Raw genomic sequence first — 21705 nt, forward strand, 5'->3', positions numbered from 1 at the left:
CTCAATTCAATTGATTCTCGACTGAAGCACACAAAGCCCGATCGAGCTATCTCCCCGTAGGGTACAATGGGGTAACATTAATGCCGGAACATGCCAAATTTGAAGCTAATAACTCAACAATAGCCCACATAAAATGTATGTGTAAATAGTATTTTGAAAAATGTTTGATGTCAGTTACAAGAATATGTAGTAAAGAATATAGAGTCTCGTTAAAAATTTAAAACTTCATTTTTGCAGGACTCTAACGTAATTACCACCGGACGAATGAAACATTAGTCTAAAACTTTGGGATATAATAACGTGTATACATATAGTAAATCGGACATACTGTATATATTACATGAGAACGTATATACACGTTTCTTAACAATAAAACAAGATTTAAGATTTAATACTTTCAACCTACTATTTTCTAATCACCGTCGTAAACTTAACTGTTGTCGTGACCTATTTTGTATAACAAGGAGTGTAAAATATCGATAAAATATCGCGAATTAATGCAACGATCGATAATTACGACGTCGATTCGGAATCGAAAAGACTCGGTCTTTCTCTCCTTCTCTCTCTCCTTCTCTTTTCCCTATTTTATTACAAATTCTTCGTAGACAAGTTGATGCGAAACGTTGCGAAACTTTGTACACAACGCGATTTAATTGCGGTCGCGATTGAGATTTGCCACTTTTCCGTTTCTTCCTATTAAAACTTTTCGACGATAATTACTTTGTGATTGAACGTGTCGATTGCTATTGACTTTGAACAAACGTGAGACAATAATAGCATGTAAATTGTAACGACTCCTTTGTTTTACGTTTTATTCGATGATTCGATAAAGCTGCCGAAAACATATTCAGGATATAGCGAGATGAAAACGATATTTTGGATTAAATTGTGACTCTTAACGATGACGCGGAAAATAAGAGAGAGGGAACTTCGATGGACGGCCATTTTATCGAGAGGACACATTATATTGGCAAACGCGGAACAGCTTTAACCTCGCGCCTCTATTATCGAGAAACCGTTTAATAGAAGCGGCGTTAGTGCGTCTCTACTGTCGAGAGAACGAATTTTCGGAATAACCGATTGACCAACTGAATTTTCGACGTTTCCCATCTCTATCATTCTCTCTCTCTCTCTCTCTCTCTCTCTCTCTCTCTCACTCTCTTTTCCTCTCTTTCATCGGATGTATATCTACGTATCTATCTATCCTCATCTCACAATCGAATTCTCTTTCTCTCTCTTTCTCTTTTTCTCTTTTTTTCAATCTATTTATCTACGCCTTTCATTTTCTCGTTTTCTATTTCTTTCTGTAAATATGCAAACGACAAATGTTTACCGAACGGATACGTTGTGGCCGAAAACGGTGGCCTGTCGTTTTGTTAATGATGCGTTCACGAAATGGCGTAATCGGATATTGACGAAACGTTATTGTTTTACAAGTGATCTAACGAGCGATACACTTTTGATCATAGATATATTTCGAATGCAATGTAATCGATTTACTACCAGCACGCTTTTAATTTGGGTTTCTAATAGAAACTGAAGATAGAATAATCGTTTTGGTTTCTATTGTGTGAAGTTCGATGATTTCCCATTTGTTTCTCCATTAACAATAGGCAAACTTATTCGATGTTCAACGTTCTCGAATTCACGACTGCGTAGATACGTTTCAAATTGAAATTCGGAAAATCAATATTATATAAATAATGGCGTATCATCGATAATAACGAGTTTTATAATATAAATACGATTTGGGATCAGCGACGTAGAAAATTTATTGGAAAGAAAGAAAGAAAGAAAGAAAAAAGAAGGGAACTAAAAGGGATACGATACGAGTTCGATAAGGGACAAATCCAAACATAGACGGTGATAAGGATTAAGAAAGATAGCGAAGATCGATCAAAAGGGTGACCGTAATCACCGTGCGAAAAGGAAATTCGTACGGTTTCCGACTACAGTAGTCAGCTAGAGGGTCTCATTATCGAGGGTATCGATGTACGATAATCGAACGAGCAACTCTTTTCGTTCTACGTTTTTAAACAATTTTTTGGGATCGTTATTTTTTCTTTTCTTTTCTTCAACTTGTCCGGTATCAGAAAGTTTGAAATGTTGATGATGCCACTACGAGACTTATTCGTTTTGTTGATAAGTACGCGTAAATGCATAGCTGTTCTCATGCTCTAGTAGGAAATCCTCTTTTCTTGTCCGTATATAGGTTTGCCTAACGGTTCGTATAAGGTTTACGAGCGTTCCGTAACAAACGTTGGTAGAAATTTTTTTGAAGAGACTTTTTCTTTTCTTCAGAGCCTTACGGAGCAGCTTTACGTCGTTTCTCCTTACATTTTACGAAGGCGGGCGAGTGTAAGCTCACACGCGTAAGCCCACGCGGAAAATGGTGTTTGAAGTCGTTGATTCTTTCTCAAGTGGTAGCGACATGATTCATTGCCGTACCGCCAAATGAGAATCGAATGCGTACGCTCGTATATCTTTCCCCATAGCGTACCACATACAATCGTGAATTTATCCCTTCGTTTATGTGTTCCCTTATCTCGTACGCATCATTTACTTTCGACGGTGAAAGAGGCTTATTCGCGTTTTAAAATAATACGCCAGGAGGATTATTCAAATTGTTAACATTTATCAGGCACCGTGCCCGTGGAAACCCGTAATTCATCGATGAAAATCATAATAAAATTTTTCAATCAGCCATAGTTTACGAAACGACCTTAATATAAGCTATGAGCCTGATATAGCTATGTCCCCGATATAAATTTACGTATTGGATCAAGTTGTAGGAAAATTTAGAATTAGTACGATGCACGATCGCACCATTTTTTTTATGCATTTCAAATGGTCTCTAATGCCGCTGGGCTAGCATTTCTCTACGCTTTCTCGTTCAAAGGTTCGACTTGATCAAGCGTAGCTTAATTGAATCAGACCAGCGAAAAATCTACGCTTTAAACGATCGCTCTGAACTTTCAACGTTCGTCGACCGTGAAATCCAGATACTTTTTTTCTTTCTGAGAAAAGTGCAATCCGCTCGAATTTTCTCTCTTTTCCTCTCTCTCTCTCTCTCTCTTTCTCTTTTTCTCATATCGTTATATAATATTATATCAAATTTTTGTCGTGGAGCTTCGCATATTGGTATTACATATTTCCGCGAATAAATGAGAACGAATATATCGAAATTAGAGTACGAAGAAAATAAAGGAACACCGAAAGGATATCGGTCGGAGAGTATTTTCTTTTGAAAGTAGAGAAAACGATGGTAGTTGTAGGTATACATATATATACGGTAGAACGTTTTAAAGTTCTCATTAAACGATCGAGGTCTGTGGGACACTTCTGTGTCGCATTGTTCGCTTTGTTCGGTGTTTACGCCGCTGCGTCGGTGGCGTCGGCGTCGTCGGCGGCCCTCGAGAGGAACCCCAACGGCCGGGGATAGCTTTCATTAAGCTTGCATTGTCTCGGCACCGCACTATTATGGCCGAGTGAATAACTCCGAGCTATCCTAGCAAAGCGAATGAGAAAGAGAGAGAGAGAGAGTGAATGAGACAAACAGATAGATAGACAGAAAGAGAAAAAGAGACAGACAGAGAGGAGAGAGAGAGAGAGAGACAGAGAAAGAGAGAAACAGACAGATAGAAAGAGACAAAGAGAAAAAGAGAGAGAGAAAGAGAGAGAGAGAGAGAATATTTTCCTCGTCTACTTGCACGTTTCGCTTTTCTCTCTTTTTTTCTATTATTTCTCACGTTCGTGATCTCGTCTCGAAAGAAAATTCGTTTCCATGTTTTCAAAGATAACGCGTCAATAACAACGCTCTCACCTTTATGACTCTCGATGAAATCGTTACGATTTTTATTTTCTATGCATTTTCCGGTCAGTCACATGCCGTACACCAGCCCACGTTTTATATCGATCCACTTGCAATGGATTTAATCCTGCGGATCGCGCGCGGCCGCGCTCCTGTACACAAATACACACGCATTGACACACGCACGCACACATACACACATATATATACACGTTGACACAGACAAAGCATACGCACGAATAGCAGCAGCAGGGTTTTCCTTCCGCGCCATTAACGAGCATCGTCGGCCTGTGTGAAAGAATTCATGCATATCGCGAGCCAAGCGAATAGTAGAAGCTTTTCGCTTACCACCACGAAGATGATAGGGATTGGTGATGGAAAAAGAGGGAGGACGAAGAGGTAGGTAGAGTAGGTGGGAGAATTAAAATCGTTGGCGAACAAACGAGCCAGCAGAAAGCGACCCGATCCGAGGTCGAGTAATTAACGAGCAGGACAGCGAAGATTTTTACGGTTGGGCTTGGCAAAAGGGGTCTCTCTTTTTCACACAAATACATATACACACATGCACTCTTACACGCGCGTACGGTCGGTCGCTAGTTCGCTCGCTCGCTCGCTCGCTCGCTCGCTCGAGTACAGGACACATTTACGTTATCACGAGGCTGCCCATCGCGCGAATGGCGTCGAAGGGTGAGCAGCGAGTCCAACACGTCACTAGCTGGCGCCGTTGAAACGTTTCTAGACGCGTTATGCTATAATTCTCGCCTGGTTAATATTCCGACCTGGTTCTCCTCTTCTTCGCTCATTCTTCTTTTTTCTTTTCTTCTGTTTGCTTTTTCTCCTTCTCTTTCTTCCTCTAAGAAAAGACGATTTTGACGAAGACAACCAACGATGTTGTCCTCGTCATCGTCGTTACGCGCCGTCGAATAAATTGGTGACGATGCATCGCTTCGGTGAAATAGCGCACGGGGAAAAAGAAGAGATATGCTTCTTCCCCGTACGAAGCTTCGGCATGAAACTTTATGATCGTTTGGATTTTACGATCGTACGATAAGTAGGGATTTATATCGAGTTGTACTTGAACGAGGCTTAGGCGCGATAGAAGCGCGTGGGAAAAAGATAAATTTGTTAAAAACTCTTGAATCGATTTACGAGCTTTCGTCTCCCTACGTAATACAGTCCGTTTATATCTTAGAGTTATGAACAAATTGTTGACTAATTAGATTTATTGTCAGATAATAAACGTGATACTTTTCTTCGAGACTCGATCGTGATCCAAAGCGAATATTATTTAACATCTACTAACGAAAAGTTAATGCGTTAACTTAATGCAATGTTAAGGCTAACGAAGATAACGAAGGATTAATCGTTAAAATTATCGTTAGCATAGCACGAACGTTTGTTTGATATCAAAGTTGTAGGATTAGCGCGAAAGCAACGCAATTTCGTAGAAACGGAGAATTTTGGAGCGCCGGAGGAACGTAATAACGTGTCAGTTCAATCTCGGCCCTCTACCGTCAATCAAGTCCTGAAGAGTATTGCGTCCCGTTATACGCCGAAGGCCGGTCGCACTATTCAAATAACGCTTCTGTCTCTTTTCGACGATCCGATAGGATCGATACACTAGCGTGCATCGAACGCTTGGCACTGACACTAATTGCTTAATACCTGTTTCAGATACTCCATCGTTCGCGATAACGCGTTTACCTGGATTTGGAATTCCCATCGTCGAGGGAATGTCTGTCAGCCTAAAATGCGAGGTGGACAGCAATCCTGTGAGCACCCCGATATGGCAGCGGGGTAAGTGATGTAAAACGAAAAGAATTCGATTTTTATCCTGAATTTATCGAAACGTTACGTGTTTCTCTCTTTCTCTCTCTCTCTCTTACTCTATACTTCGACTCGTGTTCCGTGGCTTTTCAGTTCTCTTCGTTAGATATTAGAGAAACGAAATATTGCCTCGGTGAGGTAGATCAAAACGTTAACGGCTTTCGTTGCATTGGATTAGTGCGTTGGAGTTTTGGCTATCGTTCGTTTAGAAAGGATCGAGGCAACGAAGTTCGGACGGTCGAATTTTTTCGATACAGTATGTGAGTATGTGCAACGTGTGAAAGAGAATATTTTAATTTCACCTCTTTCTGCATGCAAACACGAACAAGCAAGTTACAACGTTCGTTAAAACTATACGTGAGTCCGCGAATTGGTATTGCAATCTCGTCCAAATTAAATTGTCTCATCTATACGAGGTTAGGTGATAAAACTACAGAAACACAATTAACAATAACGAATAAAGTTTATTTATGACCAAGGTTTACAATTAACAGATATCTCAGGCTAACAGACAGTTCAGACAGTTCTGACTAACAGACAAGTCAGACAGTTCGTACTAACAGACGATTCAGACTTACAAACGGATTGCACTTCTAATTAATTACTCCGTCTAACGGGATATTCCCTTCTCAATTTATACCTTTTCGAAGGGTTCGTCGAACTATCGCGAATTATCGCGAGTCTCAATTTCCTTAATTAGACGATAAGAGATCACGTCTTTCACGAGGCTTGCAAAAGTTAATGTCCTTTTTTTTCCCGATCATCCTCTTTCCATTAAATATCCGTTCGTTAAGAGCCGTAGAGATTCGCGAATTACGACGTCAACTGCAATTAAATCCGAAGCAATATACTTAATTATGGTCGTTACGTAAATAATTAATCCACCACGATTTGCAAAATGTTACGTAACAAATATTTTTCATATTGATACGATTATTTATGATCGATCTGTGACATACATACAGGAATTGCATCGAAACGATTTGCTCGATCGTATTAATTAGTTTGGAATTCTGCTAATTATCGTAATCAAATTATCAAGATCTTCTTTTTGATCGATATTCCGTATTATAGCACATGTTCCTATTAGAAATTTATAAAAACAGGACTAACTCTTTATCGATCTGGAAACGAGCGTTGTTTCGTAAAAACTTTTCGTTCGACTTTCTATTTACATCGTGTCGTAAGCTTACGATATATTTTTCCTGTATATTTGTCGTCATGACGTTAAGGTTTTTTTTTTTTTTTATGTACATGGTAAGCCACCGTAGCGACGATCGTTCGATATCGGTGTTCGTCCGATTCAAAAACCTATCGAGATTATTTTTATACCTATCTGTAACGGCAAACACGTTCAAACTATTCCCTCGGGTCTATTGTACATACGCCATTGAAGTCGATCGTAACGAGACATTCGGTTATTTGGAATGCCGAAACTCTCAAGCGTTTATTTGGAGGATTCTTTAAACAAGCCCGAATAACGTTCCTCGTATTTAAAATATTATCAAGATAGAGAGAACGATTTCTAGTCAACTTTTATGCATGTAAAAGCGTTACAAGTTTAATGATGGACAAATAATCTCTCTCTTTCTCTCTCTCTCTCTCTCTCCCTCTCTCGATATTTCGAAAGTTTGTTTTCATAAATTGAAATTCATATTAGTTTGTTGGCCAGCGGCGTTTGCTGGTAACGGCGTTTATATATTAAATATTTTATAACTTTTCTCTCGAAGCGTGTGCGCGTTGAAAAAGCTTTGAAGACAGATCGCTGAAGCGATGTTATGATTTTTTTTATGATATAAAGATTTTTATTAATAAATCAAAGAAACATCAAACGTGCTTGGAAAATAAAGAGAGTAAACTTAAACTTCGCTCTTAAAGAGAAAGAGAGAGAAAGAGAGAGAGAGAAAGAGAGAGAGAGAGAAAGCACGTCGTATCATGGATATTTACAAACGACATTTACGAACTTTGAGAGATTCGTAATTAGTTGAGAATCTACTAATCATCGCGTAAAGCGAAAACTACGATTTCTAACTCGTCGACTCAAGATGTTGGTAAATGTAGGTATTCCGAGCAAACTCGCAGGTCTCGACAACCGTGTACGTATGTTCTTCGTCAACAACGAAGGACTTGATTCACTTGCGCACGTGCATTATTTCGTGCAACGGCACATTTCCATACAACCCCTACCTCCTCTCTTCTCCTCCTCGTCAAACTGCAAGAGAAGCTGGGAGACGTAGGCACGTGTTACAGCAACGTGACCGTAATTTAATCAGGTCTAACCGTTCATGTGTTGCACCGGGAGAACCGAAAAATCAATAAAATTAAAACACCTTTCGTAACTTCACCGATTGCTTTTGTTTTGTTTTGTTTTTTTAATTGTCTATCCGTATAAACCCCATCGTTAGTATCGTTAGTAGATTTTTAACGAATCTATATAGATTCTAATAGATCTCACTTGGTACATATAAAATATAAGGAAAGTTCGTTTCATATCATAGTTTCAATGTTCTTTAACATTCAGATTTTTCATTTTAATAAATAAAATCGAGATGAGAGTTTCTCGTTAGTTATAATATAATTATTAAGTAACGATTGATATTTCAAGTTGCATTGGTGGTAATGCTGTAATACAGTTAAATAATTGATAATTCTATCATTATGGATATAACAAGAGAATATTATTTATATTCTTCGAAAATTCCAATTTCTTTTATATATATATATGTACCTATATACCTATGTACAGTACATGCAATGTTAATATGTTTACTTTTAGGGCCAATTTTCCTCGCATCACGTTTTCGTTTCATTCGTCCTCTTCTTTACAGAAGGGAAAGGTTACAGATGACAACGAAGTCCATTTAGAATTATTTTCTTTTTTCTTTTTTATGCTCTTTGTAAAAGTTTCACACGCTCGTACGAAAATTCCCTACGACCGGCAAAGAATTACGATTCGGTGGTGGAGCAAAAAATCCAACTCTATGCTCTCGCACCTTTCTTCGTATCTTTTAAGCAAACATTAATTTCCATGTATATAGGATGTTAAATATTTCACGACAGCTCGCAAACGAAAATTATTCGAGAAAGTAGGAAGTACCTCGCGTAGAGTTCGCGAAACGCGTCATTTCACATTGTAATTCTGTGAATCTTAACGTTGGACCGGTATCTGTGAAATCTAGGAAACGTTCCTCTAAAATTTCGTCCACGGTCCGCAAATGTTCGACTCTTGGAAATAGAAGCTTTCTCTCTCTCTCTCTCTCTCTCTGTCTCTATCTATCTTTGTCTCTCTTTGATGTTTTAGTGGGAGGGTCGTCAGGTACATCGCCCTATAATCATATTATTATGGACCGCAACGTGTACTAGAGACTGGAGTTCGAGTAGCGGGACATTGTCGAATCGAAACAATAGCTATTCTCTGGTTTCGTCTCCTCTAACCAGCAGCACGAACCCTTCGCTCAGACGACGCGGCAGAGTGACACGTGGTACCAACGTTATTCCGTTCTCGATTAGTTGCGTCACATTTCTATCAACATGCTGAAATTCTGCGTCGAAATGGAGACATTGTCTCTTCTCTCTCTCTCTCTCTCTCTACTCATTTACTCTCCCTCTCTTTTTCTCTCTCTCTCTTCATTAGAGAAACACTGATTAATACAATCGATAATTCGTAGGCTATCGCACACACGAACGAAATTTATAAATCAATATGTATCGATGCTTTTACTTGCATACGAAGCTTACGAGAGATTTTTAGACAACGCGAACAGATTGAGATTGTTTAGGTATATTTTTGAATAATTAATTATCAGCATTGATGAACGCAATATAGCACTACTGACGTTGGCAGGGTTCGTTCGCGAATGATTGAAAATAATCGGCACGTGGAGACGGCTGGTTACGTAACGATAACTAGATTTCTGTTTTCGCTTCGGCGAATGATTGGATTGAATTCAGCGCGAATTCTTTCGCGCTCACGGAGTTTATTCCATTATCAGCGACGCGTCCGCCATCGTTTGAATTTCGTGCGTATAATAACGAGCGATATAAAGCCGGATAGGATTAAAAGGTAGGAGAACGAAAACGAAAGAGAGAGAGAGAGAGAGAGAGAGAGAGAGAAAGCTTGATAAATAAATTCTGACGATATCGTTCGAGGTTGCTCGATGGATCGTATAATAAAAGCGAAGGTATTTGATTGCGTCTATCTTCGTTTCCTCGCTCGTTATATCTCCGGAAATACTTTCCTAAATTTCTATTCTATTTTGGACAGACAGTCAAATATAAATCTCAACTCGTAACTCGTCCAGCAATAAGATTTGTAATATTTTTGTTACGGTCGAACAAAACGAATAAGACTCCAGAATATCGATCTCATCGGTCTATTTTATCTGTTTAATTCAAGAGAAAGTAATTATCGTCGTAGAGTAGATTTCTAACGAAAACATAACTTAACGATAAATTAAGAAAAAGGAATTATACGATACTGTACGATTCGATAAAATACACCGGTCACCTTCTGAATTTCCTTGGTTCTCTTGACCTCTACTTTATCTTGACAGCACGACATTAACCGACGTACGCCAAACGGCAAGTTTACCACATCATTGCGGACCCATGTAAGCGCAGGAAAATCTACAGCAACTTGTAACGTTAGGTAATGGGTAACGCGAAACATTACCTCTACGGTATAGTTTGCTTCGAGGATTAACGTTTATTTTAATGGATGTACTTTTCAACCGGATCTCCGCCTGACATCGTTTCGTTTAGATCGCCATCGTAAGAAAGATTTATTCTCGTAGAACAACGCCAAAGAGGTCATACGTTCGTTGGATCATCATCTAACGTTTGAAAATCTTTTAATACATTACGTTTCTTTTACGTCGTTTGAGTTTTAACATGCGTTCTTTTTTTTTTATATCGTTGTTTTCTCTGTTGTTAAAATAATATCTATATTTCATTGAATTTATCCCAGTAATATTTTGTCTTACGTAAAAATGTATACTTTTGATTCTCTGACAAAGAGCGAAAGACAGAGGAGTAAAAAGTTGCAAAATATTTTGCATATTATTTTTCTCTATTTTTCATTAAATTGTCTCTTTTATATTTTCTTTTTTATAGTTGAATGAAACTTTTCATCACTTTATTTTATTGCTTTTAATCGAAATACCTGTAGGGAAAGTATACGTATTTTTCTTTCTGTTTCTCTCCCTCCCTTTTTCTTTTCTTTTTTTTCCAACAAAACTATCACCACCTCGTTGAGGATTCGTAGAATCGATTCCCAAGTAAGAATGAAAATAATTCGAGTCCTTAAACTTTGATTTCTTCCAATAAACCCTTTGGATTTGTTTTCGGAATAATTAAACAATCCGCTAGAATTTCAATCGCGTTGAAAGTTTGAAACGAAGTTGAAAAGTAATCGAGTCGGGAAGTTCGAAACGAACTAAAAGAGAGAGAGAGAGAGAGAGAGAGAGAGAGAGAGAGAGAGAGAGAGAAAATACATTTGCATCGTTCGTAGATATCATATTTTAGTTCTTATCGAAGACGCCTTATTATTATCTTCTTCTAATGAAAGAGAGAGAGAGAGAAATCATTGTTACATGTTTACAAAATGTTTACTATCTACGATAATATTTACAAGTTAAAACTTACGTTGTATAAGGACGTACGTAATCGTTCTTTTTTAGTTCTTCCTAAATCTTTAGAGTATCAACAACGTTAACTCGGACTTTGCGGTAGATTCGAGTTGGTTATAAAAATTGATTTTATTCCTTATCTTACGACCAGTTTCTTACTTTTTTCCGTGGACTCTTCACTTTTTTACTACTTCCTCTCTTAACTTAACGCCATGGTAGTATTTTTATCGATGCTCTTGAACCGTTGTATTTCCGTTTGAGAATCGTGATAAGAGGTAACCGCGATCGTATCGTGAAAGATAGAAAGAAAGAAAAAGAAAGAAAGAAAGATATATATATATATATATATATATATATATATATATATAGAGAGAGAGAGAGAGAGAGAGAGAGAGAGAGAGAGAGAAATAAAAGGTTGACTTTTATTTGCCGTGCGAAGTGGTAAAAGTTCGCCGTAGCATAATTCTCTTTTTTTCGACGTCAATCAGTGCATCGAGATACGAGAGAGGCAAGACCAGGACATTAAGGAAGAAAGGAACGAAGGAAAAAAGGAAGGAAAGAGAGAATTCGGAGTTCACTTGAGAGACCACTTTCTTGATTAGACTGCAGCGTTTAAGAGAAACGAATCCATTACATTCGTTAACCGGCCGCGAAGTAAACTTTCTACCGAGTTGAAATTTGCAATTTCAGATTCTGCATTTTTCGCAGATTCCTACCTTTTATCAGTGTTTTTCTTCCTTCTTTTTCTTTTCTAACTATTCTACAACATCGATTATTATATTTCCCTTCGAAATATCGAGTTCGATTCATCTTTTATATTATAGAAGAACATAATTTGTAATTTTTGGAAATTTTCACATCCACGTCCATGTTAATGGAAATAATTAAAATTCGATAATGTTTGTATTGTAGTTTTTAAATACGTTAAATTGTTAACGTAGTGGACCATCCATTTTTCACAAATGTTGTGTGTACGTAAATATTATTAAATGATACCGAGATCGTGTATGCTTTTAATGCTTATCTTTTAAATAATAACCATCTTTCAGAATATTTTCATGTATGTTCAATTATATGATTCATTTAAATAAAATTGTGCTGCCAATATGTCATTTCTCTGGATTGATTAACAATGCATTCATTTTTAAATTATACAAATATTTTCGCATATTAACTTATTTTGTTTTGAGATCGTTTCACGTGTACATATGTACGTATGTACATACGTACATATGTACATATGTACATTTGCTTAAATATTATATTTCAGTAAACATTTGATTGTGCTCATTAAAAAGCTTTTGGAAATATCGCGTTTAAAATTCATTAAAATGTTATTGAATCGTACAGATTTGAACAAATCAATGACAAAGCAAATGATTGTTGATTACTTATTATAATTAAACTTCTTAGTTCCACATAAGTCCTCGTTTTATTTGCCTTGTAGCTAGATGATGACGCTTTTTCCCTCTCGAAAGTCCTCTTCTTCCGTTTTCTAACCTCGTTAAACTTCGATTTACTTGCCGTGCGCTTTAACAAGATAAAAGCAAACCCAAATTTAACGTATTTGCATCAAATCTACGTTAGAGCATAGTTTACTTTGTGATTTAATGGATATTTCAGAGGATTAGAATGCTTTTTGATATAAAATCGTAGTGGGACGAATTATTCCATTTCAATTTTTTCATGTTCTGCTTTTTCTAACAAATTCATTTTCCATTACTGTTTCCTGAAAATAATTAGCATTTCAATATTCTCTGGAATTGATTATCTTAAAAAAAAAAAAGGAAAAAAATAATATGCATATAGAAGTACGTAGTGGACAAACCACAAAATGCTTCTCTTTTTAAAATGCAAGATTTCTTTTTTCTATCAGACTAAAAGAACGTAGATGACGAAAAGAATAGATCATGGATGATGCAGAACGTGTTTTCCTTCGATATTCTCTCTCTCTCTCTCTTTTTTCTCTTTCTTTCTGGTCTCGTTAAGGAGAATCAACACAAAATGCTGAGAGCAGCTGGGACCATCATTTCGTGCCTGGATCAATCGTGAGAGAGAATGATAAGAAACATGATGGACGAGCTGCTATCGGCACGCTTCCGACGACGAGCTATACGAAAATGACGGGATGGTGATTTTTACGAAAATAAAAATTATTGCTTAATAACGTTTTAATGTAATTCGAAAATTATCACGAAAATAAAAGAAATCGCTTTATCGCCTTCCGTAATCAATAGATCAAAGTCTTCTCTGCGTTATTATTCATCTTTTCACCTTCGATTTTACAACGCAAATATACTTTAGTAAACGTAAACAAGTTAGTTTCTCTCTTTCTTTCTTTCTTTCTTTTTCAGCTATGTTTTCATTTCTTCAGTGCTTTATTCCTTCTATTTCGTTCATCGCGTTAGTCGCAATTGGGCCGCAGTAGAGTGAAGGTCGTTCAAGATTGAAGTCTATTTCGTCTTAATTTAAAGTAACGTATAATTATATTTATTTTACCATATCTTTTAATTAAACGTAATTAATATTAGCGTTGAATAGACAAAAATCTAATGATATATATTGTTCAAGCGAATGAATAGATTGATATGTGATATTAATTCTTAGTCTTGATCTTCTCAAAATATTGAAATGCGTTGTGTAAGAAGGGTGCGAGGAAAGTGATGGCGATAGTAAGGAGTAACCAAATTTAAGATCTCTTCTTTTTCGTAGCATGGTACTCTCCGAATGTATAATTAATCGGTGTCTACGGGGAGCAGACAAGGCCGACAGAAAAATCGACGTTCTATCGCGATGACGGATGGCGGTCGAATCGACTCTCATCCTCGTCGGTTTACATATACATATACATACAAACGTATAAGGGCGCATATTATATAGAATCCATATACATACATATACATACATACATACATATATATATATATCTATCTGTAAACGTACATACAGAAGCAAGTACCAATACGCATAGATATAGCCAAGTTATCTATTAAATATTCAATTATTTCTGTCTTCCGCCTCTGACATTTGGAATTCGCCCAACTGCCCCGAACCCGTCTCGTTGCAGAGCTTAATCCCTATTCATAGAACCAATCGGGTGATTTCGAACAAATCCTTCGAGCGTTCCGCTAAATCCGTTGCAATTAAAATACTTTAATATCCTTTGAAGCACGTACCTGCCCCAGGCTTCGTCTCTTCTCTCTCTCTCTCTTTCTCTCTATCTATCTATCTATCTATCTAACTTTCTCTCTCTCTCTCTCTCTCTCTCTCTCTCTCTCTCTCTCTCTCTATCTTTCTCTTTCTCTCTCTTTCTTCATAAATTCGTCCTGCTGCTTCCCCCATTCGGCCCTTCCCTTCATGCCAACCATCGACCAGAGAACTTTCCATCGCAGATTCTTTTTGGAACGGTTGCTCTTATTAAACGTCCCAATCGAGATGCCCCGAGGAGGCAGCACGTTCGTTTCCTTTCAAAGCGTTCTTTGCCAACGCTATCTCGAGAAAATTTCGGGTCTTCAATTTCTCGGACGGATCGACGGGAATATGAAGCGTTGGATAAACTCTGGAACGTCCAATCTTTGTGGTAAATGTTTTTCTACTCCTTTCTTTTCTCTCTATATATCTTTCTTTCTCTGTCTCTCCGCCTCCCATAAACGAGCTATTTTTGTATGTTTGCTCGACTTCCTACCCCGAAAATCGTGAGTGTCCTGTGGAAATAGCCGACCGTAATATAATGCTTATAAATTGTTCGCTCGTACATACGGGAATTGAAAAAATAAAGACTAATAGAACGAAAGAGAGAAGAGAGAAGAGAGAGAGAGAGAGAGAGAGAGAGACATATATTGCATTATTTGTCCGTGACGGTCTTAAAGTACATATTGTTATTTTTATGAAATTCAGATTTATTCGCTTATCATATACGTATTCCATTATTTTTTTTCATTTATTTCACACAGGGATGTAGAACCGACTCTCTCGAGTATCATTTCAAAGCGGTATCTATAATCCAATTTTAAGGACGTATACATATATAATATAAACGAGAAGGATTTTCGACGAGCGTGTTGTCGCAACAAAAAAAAAAAAAAAAGAAAAACAAACAGACAGGACAAAAAGGAAAAAATATAATTACGATATTAATTAGCGAGCATCTCTAATAAGCAACCGTAGAAATAGAGAGAAGGGAAAAAGTGGGGAAGGAGGAGTAGTACGTACAATTCACAAACGAACAATTCGCATTTCCAACGATATCGTTGAATTCGAGGATCCAACGAAGGACGCGAGAAGGGCTGACGTAAAATCAGGATGTAATATTCGTGTCATAAAGCACGCTGTCAGTTCGAATGAAGAAAAAAATTTATCACTGTTCGGTCGAACGATTTGTCAGGGATGATACGTTTGGTCGAGGGACATTTCGCGAGAAACGTACGGGAGCGTCAGCTGTGCGAAACCGCCCAAGGGATAGGAAGTTCGATCCCCTCCTGAATCGTTGTTCATTCGAAGGCACCACCATATAATGGGGAACTGTAGCAGAGGATTCATAAAGTCCATGCATACCGAAAGATTTAAATCTTCCTGGTATCGTGCATCGTATCGTCTAAATTTTTATTTTTCATTTCTGAGTTTTTTTTTCTTCGTTTCTATTGCTCTTATTTTTTCCTTAGATCTTTTATGATCCTTATGAAACGTTTCATACTAGAGTATAATACGACATTTCAACAACGACAATTCCTATTTATATTTTTCCAAGATTGTTAAAGACGATGGAATTAAATTTGAATTTTCGAGCTTGAATTTTCTACGAGACTTTTTACAGATAGTAAGGAGAATTGACGATTTATGTATTTAGGTTATGCAGAGATTGAATGTCGTTGAATCTTTAATTATTCGTTGACGAAATGCTTTATTAAAGCGATTATTAGAGGAACATATGTATTTGATCAAACGCGGAAATGACTTTGAAAATAATTTATAAGTATATATTCAATGTATTTGAGTCTAATCCAGTAACTACATATTAAATGATAGCAAAGCAAGTGAAACGTTTCTAAATGCTGTATGATATATCAGATGATATTAATGTCAACACATTTTATTAATTGTATCGGATTATAAATATTATATTATGTGATCGCATCACGATATATTTACATGTGTATATTTTATTATTTTATACGATATCGAAGCATCAATAAATAATGTTAATATAATAATGTTAATCGGAAACAATGTAAATTTTATTTAATTGGTTTGAGTTATTTAATTGGATCGTTCGATGCAATCCTTGTCTGTAAATGATAAGATCGTCCCACGTTAATGCGAGTTACACCTTTTCCGATTTAACGTCGGCATGCTGGGATAGGATAGAAAAAGCGTCGTTAGAGTGTCGTTAGGAGACGAAAAGGTGAAAGAAAAAGGTATCGATATTGTCGAGTCTAAGCGTTCGAAGACGAAGAGAAACGTCTTTTTTCGAGAGAAAGAGATAGAAAGGGAGGAAAAAGTTTTTGCGTTTGTTTGTAAATCCTTCGAGCGTGTTGTTTTCTATGTTTATCCCGTTAATTCGTCTTTGTATTCAAGAGTTTTTCACTTCTGTTTCAGACAATGGACTACTTCCCGTCGAGCAGAGCGATGACGGATGGTTGAACTTTACAAAAATCACTCGTGCCGAGAGCGGCTGGTACAAATGTTACACTCGGCACATGCTCGGAATTTTCACCAGTATTGGTTATTTCCTGAACGTTCGCTGTGAGTAAAACGTTACTGTATCATAGAATTAATCGATCGATCGTTAATGTGGAAGAAGTAGGGAAGGGGAACGGGAGAGAAGGCGAAGTCTCGTTAAATGGTTACATCAGTCTCGTCGCAGCATTCGAATCGTAGATATCTATCCAGGTTGCAAGATCATCTCGTCATTTGCATCGGTATATCGTGATTGCGTCAGCAATGTACATCGTGATCTTAGAACATCGAAGGAGGAGAAATTATCTATTAACTCCTCGCTCACTGCGTCTACCACTCGAAATACTTTAATCCCTGAACGTACGGAGCTCGTATTATCGGCTTCTCTTCGCTGATTAGCGAACGGTAAGCTCTCGAGGAGATAGCAACGTATGGAAAGCAATTCGCAACGTGCAGTGATAATTGGAGCGGGAATAACTTTTGGCTTGAACTTGCCGAATCGAATCTACGTACATACGTTATATACTTATAAATGAGCAAAGTAGATACGTGTATAGATCGCACGCGATTTTTCATTTTCGAGTTAGACGCTCGAACGACGACGAGGACATTTTATCGAAGAGTTTGCTTCCAAAAGCGACACGACTTGCGAACAAATTCAAGCTCCTCGATCTTCGCGTCGTCAGTTCTCTACAACGTCGTATTTCATGAGAAAGCTCGTAAATATGTCGAGATACCGCTATCTCGAAATATCGCTCGCATCTTCGAACGGCGTTCGAAGAAAAATCAGAGTACGTCGATGGTAGCGTTGTTGGGCGATCGAACGAAAGATGCGATGGACCGATTATTCTCTATACACTGGTACAAGCATTGTATACATAGTAGGGTCGTCGTTGTACGATGGCCAATAACTTGAGAAGAAGGTAGAACGTATAGCGTAGGTAGATAGACGTACGTTGGTATTGTCTTCTAGTAATGATCTCTATCCTTCTTCCTCTCTCTCTCTCTCTCTTTTTATCTCTATCTCGTAGGTCATAGATGTTATGTACTATACGCTTTATCCCATCTTTGGCTCTTCCAATTCTCGGAGAGAGCAAGAGGAGAGATTCTCGCTGATTCGAAATGCGAAGCTGGTCGTCGTGTCGACCGATAACCGGAAACCACAGTCATTTGTCAAGGGCGGAAACCACCGAGTCAACCGGAAATTATCCGTGCCTCGTCGTGAAAATTTGCAAATTTCCTACCTGGTCCCCATCCAGTCTCGTTATAACTAGAACGCGACCCTTGAATCTCAAAGCTCTTCCAACCTCTGCATTTCCCAATCCTCTCTTTCTCTCTCTCTCTCTCTCTCTCTCTCTCTCTCTCTCTCTCTCTCTCTCTCCCTCTCTTCCCCTAGCTTTATATACACGGTACGTTCCACTCTCGTCTGTGTTTCCTCGGCCGACGATCCGGGATACGGGCTTCCGAGCACCTAATCTCTACGCAATTTGGATGGCTCGCGAGTGCCTGTAAACTAACTGCTACTCTACGATGGGAATTATCGATTACATGGATAACTCCGTCCCATACGGATCTCCTCGTGGATTACTTATCCATGGATTACGTTACTATGATACGCGCTTTCGGCTTAAATATCGAATTGCGTGCTATTTCGAGGAGGATGAGAGACTAGAACGACGACAATAACGATCACGACATAATTTCGTTTTTTCTAATGACGTTAAAACGTTTTTCTTTATTCGCATTTTAAATGTGGGTACGTGTTCCGATATACAAATTTTTGTTTTCTCTGCGACATTCGCCGAGAATATTTTTAGAGTATTTCGGGCAGACGCTTTTAAATTCGAGAATAACGGGAATACAACGAATAAATGTTAAGAAACAGTAGAATTTATCTCTCCCTCTAGTAAAATAAAAAAAACATCTGATTGAGCCAAATTCCTTTTTTTCATCTTAACACCCCTTGCCATTCTCCTATTATTTCATCCCTGTTTGTTTAAAGTGTCACTAGCGTGTTTGCTGTAAAATTCCGAACAAACTGCAAGACAAACGAGTTGTAAGACGAAGGGAGGGGGTAGAGTTTCGAGGGGTGGAAGAACATAGAAGGAGAATGGAAGGGGATAGGTTGGAATGCCTTCTCCTATCGTCGCAGCCAGTACTTTGATCCCTTTGTTTTGCTATAGGATGAGCCAGAGGATCAGCTTGCTAACTCAAAGGACTCTTTCCATTCTCCCTCTCTCTCTCTCTCTGTCTCCTTTTCTCTTTACTTCTCCGTACCCAGGAATAGTCTTTTCTCGTTTTTCTTATTTCATCGTCTCGAGCGAATTCCAACGTACCAACTCGGCTCTAATTCTCAAGTAGAGATACGAATATCCACGAGAGCTGATTCCTCTCTCTTTCTTTCCCTCTCTCTCTCTCTCTCTCTTTCCCTCTTTATCATCCTCTTTATCTCTCGTCTCTCTTCTCTTCGATCCGTAGATGTGGACACAGTGTTAGCTGAAGAGCAAACGATCGTAGTCGTATAATTCCGTAGGTAGAATCGGAAAAGGGAGGTATGAGCAAGACGTGGCAAGGCGTTCCAGAGTCGCGCCCGCGTATAGAAAGGATTTCGTTGAACTCGGCACGCGAGGAGGAGCGGGTAGAACCATTGCTCCGAGTTTATCCTCCGTACGTGCGGTTGGTTCCTGATGTCGAAGGATAGCGTTGATATCGATGAGAATGGCGGTCCGCTGTCGGCACTCGACGTGTATTTCAGCGTGGAATAGGATTTGGACCTTGGCGGCGATGTGAAAGCTTCTTCCTAAGCTTTTCCATGGACTTTTTCTCTCTTTCTCTCTCTTTCTCTCGCGCGCGCGCGCTCTCCTTCTCTTTATTTCTTTTTCTTATTTTCTCGAGTGAGAGAAAGAGAGTTTAGGAAATTATTGGACCGACAAAGAGCACGCACGGAGTATTTTTCGATTTCACGTTTGTACGTATGTTTTAGAAGCGCAAGAGAGTATATTCCTTTTATGTTGGCGAGCCATCCTCGAGTATAGTTTTCCATACGTTAGACTCCTCTATTTCCGAATGCAAATGTAACGCGATGGGAAGTGGTGGTGGGTACTCCGCTGCATCGAACGTTCTTCGCTGCTCGTCGAGAGATTTAAATCAATGGCATTTAGATGATCCAGATATGGAGACCGAGGCAGAGGCATTGAACGGGGAGGCTACCGATTCAAGGAGGATGGAGGTGCAGATCGGCGGGGCGGTGACTCTCGAGTGTGACGGCGGATGCTGGGGTCACGGACCTGGAATGGATCCAGTGGGTGGGCCAGGACCTCTTGCTTTGAGCCGGGTCGTCTATCAAGAAGCAGGAGAGTACAGATGCGTAGCTCCTGATCGGAAAATGCAGGACACGTGGCGGGCTCAATTACCCTACCATATTAAGGTCACCGGTGAGTAATGCGAAATCCTTTCCCTTCTTTGCTACTTTTTCTTTTCCTAGATTAGCTCCGAAAGGCTTATCTCTACTACGATAGCGTAAACTATAAAGATTTCACGGACACGTAGAAGAAGACTTATATCGTTCTTAGTGACCCATGACGCGTGAGAGAAAATTGAAGGAAATTCTCTCCTTCTTCGAATTCAAAATCTTCCTTTACGTTCGCAAGATTCGCGTCGAACGACATCCTCCTCCCCTTGTTCAGAGCGACGACCGCAACGACTTCCAGTTCGAGTTCGAGGTTAGAAAAGCAGTTTTCTCGATGCCAGGGCTGAATCGAGAAAGAACGGCGACGACGATAAAATCGGAGCCATGCTTGCTCCAGCCTGTTTCTCCATCTCCAATACACCCTCCTTTCTGTCTTTCTCCATTTCTCTCTTCTTCTCTTTTCATCCAAATGCAAGATCTCCCTCGTCGCACGCTTGCCGGAACGAGCAGTCAGACTAGAAGTAGTCGTTTTCGATACGTTCGCTGTGGCGCTGTCTTTACGGCACACCAATTCCCATTCCGCGTCATAAACTTGTTTTCCTTCCGCAGTTGCGAACACGTATCATGCGTGCGATCGTGTGCACGGACACGGTCCTATTCTTAGAATATACGAACGACTTCGATCCCCTCGATATACTTTCTTTTTTTTTCTTATGCTTTCAATCGAGAAAAGGGAAGCTCTTTGATATTTCTTTGTCGAATTCCAATTCGAATTCTATTATAATATATCAATAGAGAGATAAACAAAGCTACTCGCGAAGTTTACCTTACGTTGAATTTTCTCTGACGCCTTGTCTCCTCTTGGAAAACTAATAGAAGAGAAAAAATGTGACACGGTGAAGAAGCCTTTGAAAAATATTCTTCTTGTTACGAACGTCGAAGGTCTCGAGAGTCTTTCCACGATATCGAATATCTTCTCCATCTTTCTCTTTTCTTCGTGTCATCGTTACCGTAAGCAACGAAGCCGGATACTCGTTTCTTCTTCCTACTCTTTTTCTTCTTCATTTTCCTCTTTTTCCTCCCTGTCCTATTTACGCGTCGATGATGGATGCAGAATCCTCCTCGTTCTCGGTCTCACCCTCTCCTCTAACATTTCCCTTCGAAGCAATCGCCGTAGCAATTCCGGCTTCTTATTGATTGCGGCTCAGGCAACTCGTGCGTGTAAGGTGGCTCGCTCGGCCGTAAGCTCAGGAGAAGACCGAAAGAGCTTTCTACGTCCTTTCCAACCGGAATGAAAAGACACGACGTCCCTCATAAAAATGATTTCTTCGTAAGTCCTCTCATTCGGATTATTC

At 38.9% G+C, this 21705-nt stretch overlaps 1 protein-coding gene across 2 annotated transcripts in view; it reads left to right on the plus strand.

Annotated features, from left to right (window-relative positions):
* The window catches only part of LOC127061760 (uncharacterized), a 227360-nt gene that overhangs the window by 152953 nt on the left and 52702 nt on the right, over nt 1–21705 (plus strand). The window contains exons 7-9 of one of the 2 annotated variants that reach the window (XM_050989070.1): nt 5486–5608; nt 16861–17007; nt 20103–20375. In XM_050989070.1, coding sequence (XP_050845027.1) covers nt 5486–5608; nt 16861–17007; nt 20103–20375 — 543 coding nt within the window. The remainder of the gene's footprint in view (nt 1–5485; nt 5609–16860; nt 17008–20102; nt 20376–21705) is intronic. The other variant, XM_050989071.1, reaches the window with a different exon arrangement.

The sequence above is a fragment of the Vespula vulgaris genome, chromosome 2 (assembly GCF_905475345.1).
Source record: "Vespula vulgaris chromosome 2, iyVesVulg1.1, whole genome shotgun sequence".
NCBI lineage: Eukaryota > Metazoa > Arthropoda > Insecta > Hymenoptera > Vespidae > Vespula > Vespula vulgaris.